At 42.6% G+C, this 16,786-nt stretch overlaps 1 protein-coding gene across 3 annotated transcripts in view; it reads left to right on the forward strand.

Annotated features, from left to right (window-relative positions):
• Positions 1-16,786, forward strand: part of si:ch73-22o12.1 (nectin-2) — an 84,327-nt gene that overhangs the window by 20,279 nt on the left and 47,262 nt on the right. For all 3 annotated transcript variants that reach the window (XM_005455512.3, XM_005455513.3, XM_005455514.3), the window contains exons 3-6: positions 9,947-10,056; positions 10,915-11,167; positions 15,746-16,039; positions 16,175-16,292. In XM_005455512.3, coding sequence (XP_005455569.1) covers positions 9,947-10,056; positions 10,915-11,167; positions 15,746-16,039; positions 16,175-16,292 — 775 coding nt within the window. The remainder of the gene's footprint in view (positions 1-9,946; positions 10,057-10,914; positions 11,168-15,745; positions 16,040-16,174; positions 16,293-16,786) is intronic.

Raw genomic sequence — 16,786 nt, forward strand, 5'->3', positions numbered from 1 at the left:
TTATTACTCTCTTGCTCCAGAGTGCCTTTTTATAGATCTTACAGAGCAAAACTTCTTTCTCTTTTCCTTTCTGCTACAGTCTCATTCCTTTCCTCATCAGTAACACCGCCCTCACCCTCCTTTACGGGAAAACTGATAGCAGGAATGTATTTGTGTGCAGCGTTTCATCTTACCTGCCTCCTATTGAGCCTTGAAGACAATAGGCTGTTCACCTCTGCCCCGATGGCTCACCGCAGCCCTGAGAGACGGCAACTCTGATACATACAATGCAGCAGTAGTAACATACAAAGAACGGCTTCGTTCTACTTTTAATTGCTTTGGTTATCTTTGTCTTCTCCTCGTATCTTTTTCTTCTGCTTTGCGACATCCTTCGTGCTCGATGTTTACTAATTGTCGCAGTCTTCCCAACTCACTGTAGCTCTGATGAATCTTTATAGGGAGGGGGGGGAAATCTGCTTTTAATGGGTCCTCGTTTCACTTTGAAAGTGCTGGTGGTCTAATCAGTTATCCATACCTTTGAGCAGCATATTGCAGTCTTGTAGTAAAACGAGTCCAAAGCATATTAAATATAACTTTTGCTCTGATTTTTAGCTAAACTTTTGCAAGAGGAGACACACTTAAAAGCATATGGGGGTGTAGAAATTTGGGAGCCTGACTTGCCCGTCCTAACAAATCTTTCCCTGCAGACTTTTTTTTTTTTTTTTCTGTGCTCCTACACAAAATTCCCATCAGTAATTCAATCCAGCTGGTTTTTGCTGTGTGTTATGATGGACACAGTCATCAGATTATCATAATATTGGTACACTCCCCCTTGTTTGTTTGCGTCTGGTGCTTGACCTTCTGTCTTCCATATGGCCGGCATTGATTTGGTAACACGCTGAGTGATCCTCCTGACAGACTGACTGTGCTAATGGCAGTCACTCATATCACAGTACTGCATTTTAATCCTTTAATGTGTGGCATAAATTAGGTTGGTCTCTCACCCCCTCAACTATGAATAAGCTGTGGGCTGACAGCTTTGTTGACCAATGGGCTCATCAGCAGCAGGCTAAGTGGAAGTGGGAAGCGAAGCTGGGAAATGAACCCCCCACCCCACCCTACCCAAGGGGAGGTAAAGGTGAACGCTGGCAACTAAAAACCTGGAAACGCAGCTGTGTTTCGGTGCGTGGGCGGGGTTGTCATGGTTTTCCTCGCGCTTTAACGTGTAGCTTTCTTTTTAATTCAGGGACTGGATCACACCCAGCTTGAAATATCCTCTCCTGACTCCTTGGTAGACTCTCACCTCCAAGTGTTGTTAGGGAGGTGAAAATAGGAGGCATAATCACATTATGTTAGCAGCTGACATGCCTATGGACCGATGTATACAGGCATCCACACAGTGATGGATGAGGTGACACACGCACAGCCTGCCTTGGACATTTGAAAAAGTACCTAGCACTTTGCTTCAGCTGTGCACTTCTGTCTTACCTATGAATTAAAGGATCAGGCTGTTTCTGAAGCGATGCTGCCATACTCTGTCTGGATTTATGCTTCCAGTGTCATTCACACAGTGATGTCTGATAGATTTTTTTTTTTTCTTTTTGGGAGAGGGCAGCATACATAATGGGGAATAGATCAAGATATTTCCTAGATACTGATACTAGACCTGTCTAAAAAGTGATCCCCCCCCCCCCCCCCCCCCCCCCCCCCAACTCCTCTGATTTACATTTTATGCTCAGGCTCTGACTGCAGATCTGTCACTGTGGTCACCCAACACAAAGACCCAGTATTGCATGCCAGGATAAAAAAAACATGCCCACTACAATTACCATGAGAAGTGATGGCACACAGGGTTGGGATGAAGAAGTCAGACAGAAAAAGAACTGGCGGAATAGGGAAAAAAAAAATAGCCGAGGAAGAGCAGAATGAGCCAGAGGGATGAAAAGGATTTATTCCAAAGTGAAAAGACAGGACGGTGCTATAGCACTGAGAAAAGGATGGGGAGGAAAAAAACAAAGTGAGCGATGCAATGCAGAGTGAAGGCAAGAGTGGTGGAGGTAGAATGATGTGCACGGCCTGAACAGACAAAGCCGAGCCAGGAGCCGCGGGGGAGCTGGGTGTCTGTCAGCCATCCAGCCAGTAAGTTATTCAGTCACTTATTCAGTTGAAGCAATAGCGCTAGCAAGGGAGTATAGAAGCAGCTTGTTTGGCTCAGGAGGACTGTCCTTTCTGTCCACAGTAAACTGCCTGTTACAAGCCAGACTTTACTGACCCTAAACGGGCCCAGCGCCAAATGAAAACATGTGGTACCGTAAAACCGAGCTTGTGCTTTATGGCCTTTGCCATTTTCCTTTTTGTGTTTTATGCCTTATACACCTCTGCTTTATACAGCTGCTTTATTTCTTTGTGTCCTGGAGTCATTCTCTCTTTGACCACCTCTCTCTCACTCACTCTCTTTCTCTCGCTCTGGATCACCCCCCCCACCCCCCACCCCCTCCGGGTCAGGTACAGTGTAGATGTTCTTATTTATCAATAATGAAGAGAGGCGGAGGAGAGCACACTGCTTTCGTTCTTAACTGTGGATGAATTATTCACCCTGTGGAAGAGTGCCTGTCCACCCTGCGTGTGTGCGTACACACATTCATGTCTAAATATGGGTTTGCTTTACATAGTTGTTGTGTGTATGGAAATGGTTTTTTTGGGGGAGTTTTCCTTACCACAACCACACAGCTCTTTTTCGTTTTTTTTCTACTTCCTGTATGTGACACTTTGGCAGATGCTAAGTGAGTCAATGTGTTGTGTAAGGTTCATCCTCCTGTTGCAAGGTGTGATACGGTGCAGTAAAGCGAAAAAAAAACTCCACTATCCTTTCTAATGACTAACTCCAATTTCATCCCGAAACACATGATTCGTATTTCAAACCGGTTCTCCCGGCGTAGCTCGCTTGACCCGAAACATTCTTTGTTATGTACATAACTGAGAAAGGAGGGATGGAGGATGAGGGAGTGTGAGAAAGGCAGAGAGAGAGGGAGAGAAGGGTCCATAGAGACATGTATGCATGAGCTATTGTGTATGTAATTTCATGTCAAAGGCTGTGCAGTTTAATGGTTTGGAGATCCCACCGTGAATACTTCTACACTGCTAGTTCCTCTTACTCCTGAACTCATGCATAGTGCATAAACTAGTCTCACGGCAAGACTAAGGTCACGGTCCAGCTGTGTACGTGGAGGTTTGGGGTTTCTGAACTAAAGTGCACGCAGTTTTAAGTGTATAAATTGTACAAAAATATATATATATATTTTTCGGGTTTTACTTCCCTGCTGGGTCTCTTTCATTAAGACGATACACTTAATTGAATTGGCAAATGCTTATTTTTGCAAATGATATTCTCTCAAGTCCTAGGGCATGTTTGTTATAAACAGGCAACTAAATAGGAATATGCATCAGTATACAAATGCATGTGTGTATGCACTCGCTTACTAAACACACACACATATACACACCTCCCGGTGCAGATTTCTCCTCCAGCTGTTCATTTCTCCTTGGCACTTTGAAGCCTGTTCGTGTCTCTCTGTCCCTCCCTCCAAACCCCCATTTTTTTTTTTTCCTTCTCTCCCCTTCTGTTACATTTCGTGTGTTTCTGCTTTCCTTCCTCTTTCTGCCTGTGTGTCTGATTCCCCTTTTTCTTTCCACAGTCAATGTTCGGAGTCAGTTATCAAATATTTCATCATGTCACTGTGAACAAAGTGAAATCTAGTACTCTCTTCTTCTTGCACCTATTTTTTTTTTTTCCTACTCCTGTTGCATCACAGAGGTTGGTTTTACCTCCTGTCTCCGGCATGCAACCTTGCTGTAACACCAAATGTTTTTCTGTGTTAAATTTACAAGTTAGTGGAATATCTGGAGTTTTTTTAAATGTCGATCTCTTGTGATAACCTTAAAGTCTCTGAAGTGTGCCTCCTTTTTCTTTTCTTTTAACCCTGGTGTTTTTGACTCGGTACTTCCCACTGGAAAAGCAGCATGAATAGAATATTAGGATGTCATTGGAGATATCCATAATGCACAGTGGCTACTTCTAAATGTAGCTTTCTCATGTGCTATCGATTGGCTCCTTATAGTAAGCCCAGTGGAAAGGTCAATGAGAAGACGAGACACATCTCAAGTCTTCATTTCCTAGTTTTATTCTTGGCTTGTCAAACTGCCCCGCCTGTCCAAGCTAAGCCGTCCAGACAATGCTCCCTGCATACCAAAGTACCCAGATCTACGTGTGTGTGCGCGCGCGCAGCGTGTGGACGTTCATTGTAGATTTGCGTGGCTGTATGTGTGGCCACGTTCATTTGACTATGCGATCATAAGGCAGAGAAGGCAGTGATGTCTGACAGCAGCGGCAGACAGCAGGTTTGGGTTGGTGCTGTTCCAGGCTCCAGCTGATAACAGCTATTAAAACAGACCAGAAGCAGTTAGGACATGACACACATCCACTGCAGTGTTGCCATTTTGTTATGGACACAACAATGGGAGCACCACACAGAAATGAGTTATAAGGGCAGCTACACTGGCAGGTCATTTTAGCTAAAACGTCAGATGGCACCTGTCCGCTTTAATACACGTTTGACTGTCTCTGCTTATGAGTTTTTCCTGCTCAAACAGAGTTTGAAGAAGATGAACAGTTGGTTCCCAGTGACAAAAACTGAAATATTACAGTCTTTCATCTCAAACAATAAAGGGAAGATTTTGTGAGGAGGGATACTAGCCAAGAGCTACAGCTCCTGGTGAGGAATAGAAATGAAATGGTTTGTTATCACGTTGCATCCCCAGGCTCAAGCTCATAGTGTACATATGTACATCGACCCATTTCAAAACCGTGTTACCGTAAAGGTAAACAGTACATGACCTCACATGCATGAAAGCCACTTTGAATCTGGTCATTAGCTTCATTCACAGTTTCTCACTCTCAAATCTCACTGCCCTGATGTTATAAACTTCACTGTACAAAACAGCCTCAGTAATAAATATGGAATTGAATCCATGTTTCTGTGCCAGTGTCTCAAAAAACAAAATTACACATCAGCAACTTCAGAAAGCTGGTATTTGGCAGCGTGCTCATTCAGAAGCCAAGGCCAGCGCAAAAACTAAAAGACGCTGTTGCACTGAGAATATAACCCAGATCTCTGAACAATGAAGAGGCAAAAACGATCTGATGGATGGTGCTTTGCTTGCTTTGCTATTTTGTAAACCGCTAAGTTTCTTGTTTTTCAGGAAGTTTGAATGCCCCAAACCTCTTCTGGATATTGTTTAGTAATGTGGTCAAACAATGTGGTAGTGTGAGTCATTTTTACACCTGTCTACAGTCTATTGTAGGCATTCACTGGTTGGTTAACTGGATATGATACTGGTCTGATCCTGACTTAAGAAACTAGATCAAATAGGGTGATAATTTGCCACCAGGTGAGCAAATATGGCATGTAGGAACTTAACGGGGTGAGTCTGGAGGCTTTTCATCCAGTTATAACGGCAGCTTTTCTCGGTACGTCTTTGACACACCTGAAAACTTCGATCGCTTGAGATGACCAAAGAGAAGAACTCGTCAAAGCGTCTCTCTTGCTTTCTCCCTCTTATGTTTGGTGTAACACTTGCTTGAATGCACTCAGGAGGTGCACTCAGACTAAGAGAAGGAAAAGGACAGCAGTGTGCAGTAGTCTTAAGGCTCAAATTGAGCTGCGGTGAGACTAATGCAAATAAATTGAAAGAATAACATTGACATTTATGATTTCACTAAAGCTACTTTCGGCTTGTCACAAGGGTTCGCCACAGTGGGTAGCTCTGTATATTTTTGCAAGAGATTTGTCTCCTTTTAATACATCGTATATTTATCTTATACTTTTTTGTTTTTTAAGTAAGGAAAGTAACATTCACGTTACATGTATGAGTGTTTCCCCGTCTCTTCCTCAGAGTGAGGATTACAGTCTGTTAATTTTAGACTTTTAACACTGGTTGTTCTTGCCTAATATAGAATTAGAATAGAACCTTTTATCATGTGGTGCGATATGCGTTAGCTCCAGAACACTCTTTTCAGGCATCTCCGTCACCTCTCCCTCCCTTTTTCAGTGGTGCAAACATATTTGAAGTGAAGTGTAAGAAAGGGTAACGGTGGCAAATGTCCCAAACTGATTCATTTGTGAAAACGGCTGTGGATCTATCTTCAGTTTACCTGTGACGGGGAGTGGGAGAAAGTATTTAAAAGGAAAATCAAATCAGAGAAGGCGCAAGCGGCGACAGATTCTGTCAGGACAGAAAAGTGATGACGCTCCCTGCTTCCCATATCAAAGCTATTATGCTGAAGGAGTGGAAAGCCTGGGCAAAACAATAACAACCATGGGAGAATAATGGAAATGGAGAAATTCATAAAGGCCTTGAAGAAATATGAAAGCCCAGAGTGGTTACTGAGACAGGAATGTGCTAGAAAGGCCAAAGGAAAAGCCACCCACATTCTCTGTCTCCCACACAGACGCACAAACATGCACAGTGGACCAGTGGGAAGCAATCTTCAGGAACATGGAGAATGGCGAAGCTTCATTGTAGCCCACCTGACAGGGCATAGCCCCTAGTTCGATGAAATGACAGCGTCACTGAGCTCTGAAGACTATTGGATATTTTAGTTGATGGCCTGCACTCCCGTCCCCTCTGACGCTCTGCTTTTCTCCACTATAGTGAGGATCAGACATGGAGGACATGAATGCCATTAGGCGTCAGCCAGCCAGGCAGCGAGGCAGGCGGACACAGGCTGATAAGCGTATGTTCGTTTTATAAGCCACGACTGGCTCAAATGGGCTGCAGAGAAAATTAGGATTTGGCTTTTTTTCGCTCGTGCTCGCTCTTCCCCCCCCTTCCGCTGGTTTATTCATACTGTTTCACTGTAGTTTTCGCTTTCGCTCTCTGTTCACATCCACAGTGCTTCTCACAAGGTCAGGTTTGGAGTCTACCCAGCGTCTCACAGGTCCACACCTCCCGTTCTTCTCCCCTCGTCTGCCTGTTCTCGCTCTGTTTCTCGCTACCTGCGCCCCCACCTCTCCATTTTTAGTTGGTCCCACTGCATCTCCCATGGTCTCTCTTTCCCTCTGCTAACCCCCTCCCTCTTATTTCGTCTGCTAAATGTCTTTTTTTTTTTTCTTTTTTTTTTTTGGTCCCTCAGCTGTCTCCTATTAACCTTGTTCATAGCTCACACTGTCTCCCCTTTAAGATCCTCCTCCTCCTCTCCTCTTCTCTCGCCACGTTCTCTCTTCGCTCCCTCTTTCATTCTCTATTCCTGGCATCGCATTCTCTTCGCACCCTTTCATCCCCACTTTTCTTGCACTTCGCCCCCCTCCCCTCCTCCGCTCTCATCCTCCATCACTTTGGCATTCCCAGCCTGTCTCTCGTCTCCTCCTTTCATCCTTCCGTCCTCCCAGCATACTTCCTCTCCTTCTTCCTCTCTGATTCATTTCCCTCTTCACTGATGGATGGTGGGAAATGTCAGCGTGACCAGGCAGAGGATCAGAGAGGACTGTGTTAATATGGCAGGGCTGTCACAGTGCCATCAGCAATAATGTGTGTGTCTGTGCATGCACATCATGTGGGTGTTAAAAGACATAATGATAGGTGACAGTACTTAGGATGCCGACATCTGACTACTTAAGGATGTTGAGGAGGGCAGTTTGTGTGTGCATGTGTTTCGTTTGTTCATGTGCATTTGGTGATGCTTGTATGTCACCTGCAGGCAGCAGAGCTACTGTAAAGTAGAGCAGCGGTGACATAAGGCTTCTGTTCTTACTCTCCTCCCCTCCAACCCTCTCTTTCTCTCCCTCAGTCTCTCCCCTATTCTTCTCACTCTTACCCTTGAACTGTCTTCTATTCACTAATTCCCTTAGTTCTTGTCCCCCTCCGCCTCCAGTCTCTCTGTCTTGTGTTTTAATGTGACTGATGCACTCAAAATGTGTCTCGATTACTTTTTTTTTTTTAATGCTGCCTTGTCTCATCATTTCCAAAAGTCTGTTTGTGTAGATGAACATGCACACGCTGACTTTTCTTTCTCCCTGTCTGCTGTTCTAATGACACAGAGTCTGAGCCTTCGGGGCCGGGGTTTGGGGACTATCACAGAGAATGAGGTTGCGCAAGTCTCTGTATGTCTTGTGTGCAATATTCATTTCCCCGTGGCTGTAGGGAGTCTCATAAGGCTGGCCCTGTCTCTCATCTGAGCTCTGGCAGGAGTTGACCCGTGGTGGCTCTCATCTTATTGCCTCCAAATGACAGACAACAGGCCTGGCTCAGTTTGCCCCCACATTTTTGTGTGGACATAATAGATGTGTGTGTATGAATTTGCACATAAACGAAATGAGGAGTAAGTTACCGTCAATCCCACACTGTAATGACCTCTGACATGCCGCTGAGTCCTTATACTACAATCAAGACTAGTAATCAAGGTATTCAATAACCTTTTATCCTCTTTTCTCCTCCTCTGCTACATCATTTTTATAACCAGAGTCAGGCTCCCACTCCCAAACCTAATCTGTATTAGTCTGACTTGTTTAAGTAGGCTGACAAAGGAGTGTAGCGTGATCTTTACATAATGCTCTAGACATTTGAAACATTACAGGCCAGGTGCTTGACAATAAAGCAGTAATTTGATGCCTCTGTGTGCGTGCGCATGCTCGCCGTGTGTCGACTTGCATAGCTATGTTCGTGCATGAGTCTTCAAGCAAAATAAAATGTAAAAAAAAAACAACAACTTGTTCATCTTTTCAGCCCAATAAGGCTCGCTGCTGATCCCACGGGCTGTTTAGTGGTTGTCCAGAGGTTCCTCTGTGGCTACAAGGGGGTTGTTTTGTGGTTGTAAATTGGGCTGGTCCTGGGAGAGCTGGTGTTATTCTAGGAAAGGCTTGCTTTCTTCCACTTTCCCACTCAGTTCTTCACTCATTCCTGCCTCTTCTCTTTCTATGTATTGATATCTCAGGTCTCCCTTGAGAAGAGAGGGTGCGGTGTTTATTGCTCGTCAAACGAGAAAGACAGCAGTGCCCTTTCCTCTTATCTCCTTACGTATGGGTTTCGTTTGTGTGTGTGGGTGCTTTTTTTGTGTGTGTTCTGCCAGTGCAGCAGATCATATTAGTTTCAACACAACAGCTTGAGCTCAGCACAAACTAGTGGAACTAGTTTTTCAAGTAATTGTTTGTCTTTAGGGGAAATTGTGTTTTGCTCATTCTATGTGTGTGTGCGTGTGTCTGTAGCTTCCCGGTAAACACACTGCGAGCGCACACACTCTTATGGAAATGTAGGCCTGGCTGCAGACATTTGAAGTTGTGTATCCGCCGGTAATCCACTCTTACTTAAAACAGGTGCCATCTTGCTGACATACACTAATGCGCGCTTACTCATACAAGTAATTACATTTTTCACAGAGACCTGGATTACACACACACAGACGGACACACACACACACTTGCACAGATTGTCGTTCTAAAGCTCCTTCGCTCGTTCTGTTTCTCACACACCCACTGACAAAACGCACTAAGAAAAGCATATTTATTTTGACTCTTTGCTGTTACACAGGAATGTGTCGGCACAGAAAATGGCAGGCTATGAAAAGCATAACCCATCCACATGATTTATGACCTATGGGTAAAAAAGAACAGGCTATCCTCCTCTTCTTCTTTTTTTTCCTTTTTTTTTTTCTTCTCCCCCAACACACAACTTCATTCCCCCCCATCACCAATCTGTCCGCGCACGCACTGTCATGGAGAGGTACCAGACTCTTGGCCTACTTGCCCGAGTTCAGTAATGCTGTCCTGTGTATCACACACACTTCTATAGTGTCCTCATTTATCTTTGCTTTGTACCAACACAGTTCCTTTTCTTTGCCTTCTCCTGTAGTTTGTGTTTAAAGGAAAACATTGAGAGTAATGCTTTTTTTTTTTTGTCTCTTTGTTTTGTTCAGGAGCTTCAGGTCAGCGTGTGAAGGTAGACCAAGAGGTGACATCGTATCCTGGCCAGACAGTCAACCTGCGCTGTGCCTTTGCTGATCCCACTGGGGTACAGCTTTCAATGGTAAGATATACAATCCCATGATGCAGTTGTGTTTCCCTTTGGTTAGTATTTGATTACCTCTTTGCACCACTATACTCTCTACTGCAAACTAGATTTGTTGTGTGAAATTCAAATAAAAATGTCTGTTTCATCCCAAAACTGGAGCTCATTGTGCTGACTTGACACAATACAATTCAGTGAAATTGGGACTGCAGTCACAATTTGCTTTAACACTTGAAGCCAGCAGGTATCCAACTTTAAGTGGATTTAATATTTGACTCAAATTATGACAATTTTCCTGTAAATAAAGTAGTCATTTACTCACTGATTTGATTCTGCGGGTCCATAAAACTGTGTCTAAGGTGGAAAAAGCAATTCACTTCAATAAAATTAACCAAGAAAAATCAGAATATGGCTCCATGTGCCTTGTTTATTTGCCACATTGCACCTAATCTAACAAATCATGGCTCACAGAAATAATCCAGAGGCCAGCAATAGGTTTTTGTCACATTTAGGCTTAATGTTTTATTACTCCAAACAAACAATGCTAAGCTTCATTTTGCTTTAGGGGATTGAATATGGTAATGGCTGCACTTCTTAGCTGCATTTCAATGAAGCTGGAAGTGCACAGCTCTGCTTGGTTCTGCTAAGAACAGTCGAGAGAGTACTTCTCCTGAAAAACTCGCATCCATATTCATACCTGCTCCCCACTTAATTGTGATGCCGTGTACGCAACCCTGTGGAGTTTACATTAAACGGGGATATCTTAAAATGCTGTCGCGGTGTCGCTTATCAATGCCATGATGAACGAGGTCTGCTGTTTTTCATTGTCTCTCTATGCTTCCCGTCCACTGACCCTCTCTGTGTGCGCCATCATAGGTCACATGGATGTACGTGCCAGAGCCAACCCAAGAACCAGTCAACATAGCTGTTTTTCTCCCCGGGAATGAGCCCAGCTATCCTAGCTCACCTGTGAAAGGCAGAGTCAGCTTCGTGCCCAGTCCTCCAAAGGTGGACAGCCCTTCTATCCAGATCACTGATGTTAGGATGACTGATGAGGGGAAGTACGCCTGCGAATTTGCTACCTACCCTGGTGGAAATGTCCGTGGCACCACCCAGCTGGTCATGCTAGGTAGGTCACTAATGTACTCTACGCACTAAGCTTAAGAAAAGATGTTATAAATCAAGGAAAAAGCCTCGGTGCTTAATGGCACAGAGGCATGAATGCTTTATCTCCAAGAAGCTGAACCTCTGAACCCCTTAAAAATTTGGACTTGTGGTTTGTGAAGCAACCAAATCTGCTAGAATTTAATAAGAAAGAGAGATTTTTCCCATCTCAAGCTTTCATCTTTACTCTTAAGACTTCACGAATAACATCCAGTTGGAATTTCAGGTAATTTCTTGAAGAATGCCAATTTTATTTAAAATTATAAAAATGGATGGTGTTTGATGTGCCAGAAGATGATTATTGTTATTGCAATTATAATTTTACCTATCCAAGTGTCCAGTTACAGTTTGGTCTCTAATTTTCTTGTGCTGTAGTTTTGCCTGTGTACACCACCACAGTACATTTTAATCAAATAACCAACATGTTATTAAAGTGCAGACTTTCACCTCCAACCACCTCTAATAAAACTAGTAAGAGTAACGGACATTTTTAAAACTTCAGAAGTGGTCAACTCACATCTTTGGTACATTCTTAACAAGACTGGGTTTACTGGCCAGCTCCGAAAATGAAAAGGGCCCAAAGACCTTAAACACAACACGACATTTCACCAAGAACATTCTGAAGCAGGTTGGTGTATCATTGCCAAAGTCTTTTTTTTGTGCTGTGAAGCGCAAAAATCTCTTTATAAATGGAAATACTGAGTTTACAGAAATGGACAAACCACTGGTTACACTTAAGAACAAGAAGACCAGATTAGACTTGGTCAGAAAAAGAGCCAGAACAGACCTGAAAAGATTATTTGTGAGGATAAAACCAAGATGAAGTTGTGCTAAAATGAGTTGAGTATAAAACTCTAATGAGAGCTAGAGCTGGGACAGTCATTGACTACGAAAGATTTTCATCATATTATGAAGCAATCCCCATGTTTAAAATGATGTCCTATTATTTATTTCTTGAGCATCTGAAAATGGGGGCTGGGCATAACAATGTCTTTAGTTCATAAACAGTTATTGCAATACTTTTGTTAAACCCCTTGAATTAAAGCTGAAAGTCTGCACTTCAATCACATCTTGATTGTTTGAGTTTAAAAAACCTCTCTGTGGTGCACGGAGGCAAAACTACAAAAATGATTTCTTTTTCCAAGATTTTGTTTTTGCATTTTTTTTAATCTTTAGTTAAATTTCTTGCACTACTGAACCTAAAAAGCTTCTAGCGTGAATACGAGTGTTAAACATCTGCAACACCACCGCTACTCTACTCTGGGATTGACTTCCTGAAACCCTACAAACTCATTTTTAAGAGATCCTGAACCCTGTGTATTGTGCATCATGCTGAGTCGTGGCTTTACAGCTCTATTTGTCAAGGGGTAACTTCCCAGCTTGTTGCATTTGTTGCTGTTTGCCAACATGTACTCCTGGGTTCAAAGCCATTGCAGCTTTTTGTCTCCCAAGGACTTTTTGAATGTTTCCTGTTAAATGTGTTACACGAGGATACCACTCAACAACAAGCGTTTTTCAAACCGTCCCCCAGCGGCTTTTCGTCAGGTGCACAGGAACCCAGCACCATTTCCTATGAAAGATTTGAAGCTTGAGGTTTTTTACAGACTTTCACACCATGAATTAATTGAGTAGTCAAGCAATTTATAAAAAGAGGAATTGGCCAACTGTGTTTAACTGTCAGTTAAATTGGCTTTTCCAACCAAAAACCTCTTTTCATGTTTTGTCTGAGTTTCTAGAGACTCATTGTGTCTTTGCAAGGCAAATTAAAGCTAGTGTGTGTTGGTCTTTTCCTTAAATTTGTCACTCATCTGTTTGTAGTGAACCCATGCATATGTAACTTGCAAACTGTATGAATGCAAAGGATCTTCCCTCTAACTCTGCTTTCCTCTACCTCAAACCTTCCCCCAAAGGTAGTATGCAGGTTAAAAGCATGTGCAGCTAGGCTTAATTGCTATTATAAGTGGTATTGTCAGATCAATTGTGTTCTTGTTAATGCAATGGAACCATTGGTCTAACCTTGGCCCAGCACCAGTGCCTCTGCCCTGCTCCCCTCTCTCCAAAGCATCATGCCCCCATGCTTCCCCCTAGGCAGTATATTGATCTAGCTACTTGTCATGCCTGCTGTCAGCTCCTGTCCTGCCTGCTTTCCTCTGATCCCACACTAGTATCAGAGAGGGCAATTAAGAAAAGGGTAGAGAAGATGGAGGTGAGGATAACTCAGATCATGTAGTGATGTAGAAATTGTATATGGAAATGCATTTGGCCAGTCAGGGAAATTGTGCATCAGTGGTGTGTGATAGGAATAGCGAGGGGATAGATGGATTTAAGGTTTGGAGGGAGAGTGACAGAAGATTTAGGGTTTGGATGTGTTTGCACTGGTGCTTGTAATTGTTTATCAATGTTGGCTCTAGGGAGCAAAAGATTGAGTGTACACACTCCAAAAAACTCATGCTATCAATAACCCAAAAAAGGAATAAAATGGGTAAAAGATTACTTAAAGTAAATGAAATGATCTGTCAGCAGAAGCGTTTGAATTCCACAATTTCTAAAACAAGCTTTTAGAAAAGCCACATTTCTAGTCTTAAAAAAACCTCGTATCTCAAAACTAGTGTGGGCAGACTAAAAGTAAACACATTTATCTTAATACAAATAAAAGATCTTAATGTCTTCTCAGTAGGGAGGAATTTGTGCTTAAATTTAGAATTCATTCTTATTGCATGACTACTACAGCAAAATTCAAGGTTCTTATGACAATAAGTCATAAAAATAAAGTCTATTATTTGACTTGAAGTGCAGAGGATGAATTCAAATTTTAGTCTTGCAGCCTAAGGAAAGAAACGGGAAACAAATGTCTGTATCGCTTGCCAGATGGAAAGCAGGGTGAACAGGCTGTGGCTGGGGTACGTGTTCTCATTTAGTATCCTTTGGGCTCGACACAGATACCTCACCTCACTGTTATCACTGATGCTCGGAGGATCGGTGCTGGTGATGCTTTCTATTTCTCCTCTGTGAGACTCAACAAAAAGGCTGTACAGCAAGACATTTATAGAGAATGTGGGATAAATTGTTTAAAAGAAGTAAACCTGACTTAGATTAATGTAGTAGTAGTACTATTAGAAATGAGATTGGCTTCCCTGATGAAAGGAATTGATCTTAGTACGGTTCTGAGCAGTGAATCAATCTTGATGTATATCATGAGATAGCTTTTTGTTTTTAACAATGACCAGAGAATTGCTGTTAATGTGGCTATTTATGTTAACATGACTTGTAATCAATGCAGAAACCCGTTGCACTCATGGTGTCACAGCTTTGCTATGGAGCTTGGAGATTAAGAAAGCAAAAGGGAAACTTACCTGTGAGCAAAATGGAAAAACTATAAAACAAGAAAGTATGGTAGAACATCCATCCATCCTTTTTCAGTGCACTTCAGGGTAATGGGGGGTCTGGAGCCAGTTGTAGTAGTGCAAGGTATGGACTGGGCTGGTCGCCAGAACATTTGCATTTCAGAAAATATCCGTAAGCGCTCCTACAAACCTAACTTCCTGATATGCCCACATGCATGATGGACATATTGGGTGGTCAAACTCACTGCAACTTCAGAAAACGCAAATGGGGAAAATGCACAAGCTACAAAACTGAATGGAATTTGAATAAAACATAACAGAAGCTTATAAGGAAAAAAGAAATCACGAAATAAAACTAAGTGGGGGCAAGACCAAGCAAGCTTCAGAAGTAACATGCTAACAGTAAACTGCTAATAGCAAACATATGTACAGTATTAAATGACTCATGTAATTAAAACACGTTACCTTCCATCTTTTTCTCCATCACATCACTGATGAATATTTCGCTTCTTTTCAGGGTGTCTCAGAAAAATCCTTTGCATGTTTGATTTCTGTCATCCGTTTGACCCCTCAGGGCCACTGTACACATGTTCACAAAGCAAAGGAGTTCTGCCCATACCTGTATTATGGACAAAACAAATGATAAATAAGCAACATAGTTAATTATTGTGTTTGTCTGCAGGTATACATGATTCTGTGGTAGAGAATTGACAACAACAGGCAATTCCATGTAGTCATGTCCATTTTAAATGTGTGAAGAGAAGAAAATGACATTCTTGTAGCTCTAATTTCATGTATTGAGTTACTCAGAGCTGGTAAAATTTCTCAAACAATTCATACATTTAGAAACTAATTTCCAAGAAGCTTGAAAAAAGTGAAGTGCACTGACTTCTCCCTGGTAACAATACATATCCTGTCATAAAATAAACATAACAGATATTTGATCCTACTTCAATCTTTACTGTGCAGAGAGAGGCTGAGCAGGGCAACAGAGGATGCATGCAGATCGGGTTTTAGATTTGCTTTTGCCCGGCTGGTGTCTCAAATTGTTTATAAATAATGTGCACAATATATTTTCCCTCAGCTGTCTTATTTCCATTTTATCTATCTCTACATCCTTTAATCTTCTCTCTGCCACTCTGTGTCTCCCCCTGTCTCCACTCTCCACCCTTGCGTCATGTTGTTCGTCCATCCATCAGCTAAACCCGAGAACTCGGCCTCCCCTGTAACAGTGGTTGCTGGCACTACGCCAGTCACTGTGGCAAGCTGTAAGTCAGCAAATGGCCAACCCGCTGCCGAGATCTCCTGGGTGACTACAGCCAATGGCAATTACACAACGAAGCAGCAGCCGGGGACTGACAACACGTTGACGGTGATCAGCGAGTACATCATGGTCCCAATGCCAAACGACAATGGGAAAGAAATTACCTGTGTCGTATCGCACAGGACCCTGGTCAAACCAGAGAGCTTCAGGATGAATTTAGCAGTTCAGTGTAAGACCTCTCACAAGCACATACATCCATCAGCAATTATTCTAACCTGATTAATTGAGCTCATTGTATTGGGTTTTTCTTCATTTTTAAATTAATTAAATTTCCTCCTCCCATTCATTCTTTTTTTCCCCCCAGTTGCTCCCCAGGTAACCATAGAAGGTTATGACAACAATTGGTACATGGGCCGCACAAATGTGGAGCTCACCTGCAAGGCTAATGCAAACCCCCCTCCAATCACTGTCCAGTGGAAGTCGTGAGTATTGGCACATCCTTAAATCTATATTGTCTTATCTCTTTGTCCGTCTCTCCCGTTTTTCTTTAGTCACATTTTCCCTTTCTTACCTTTCTTACCCTTCATCCCCAGCTTCACAGTCTTCACAGAGCTATAATCAGCGCTTTTATTATTGCAACTACAGAACTGTGCTCTGATTATGGAGCTAGTTGAATAATTTCACATAATGGACTCTGTGACTTGAGATTTAACCCTTGCATAGTGAGAAACACAGTGTGCGTCTGTCTCCATTTTCTGTATTATCAGCTATTAACATAACTGTGACAAAATCTGGGAAAAAGAAAAAAAAAAAGTCTGGAAGTTCAAAATGGAAGAGATGAGATTTTGGGATTGGATCCAGCAATACTGATTTTCCTGCTGTCCCCATTGTATCTCCAGCAGTGTGTTATAATGGATTGCCTTTTGGGGAAGGGTGGCAAACTGATTGGTTTTGCGCTGCTGATCAAGATTAGCTG

This window comes from Oreochromis niloticus, linkage group LG11 (genome assembly GCF_001858045.2).
Source record: "Oreochromis niloticus isolate F11D_XX linkage group LG11, O_niloticus_UMD_NMBU, whole genome shotgun sequence".
NCBI classification, from domain to species: Eukaryota; Metazoa; Chordata; class Actinopteri; order Cichliformes; family Cichlidae; genus Oreochromis; species Oreochromis niloticus.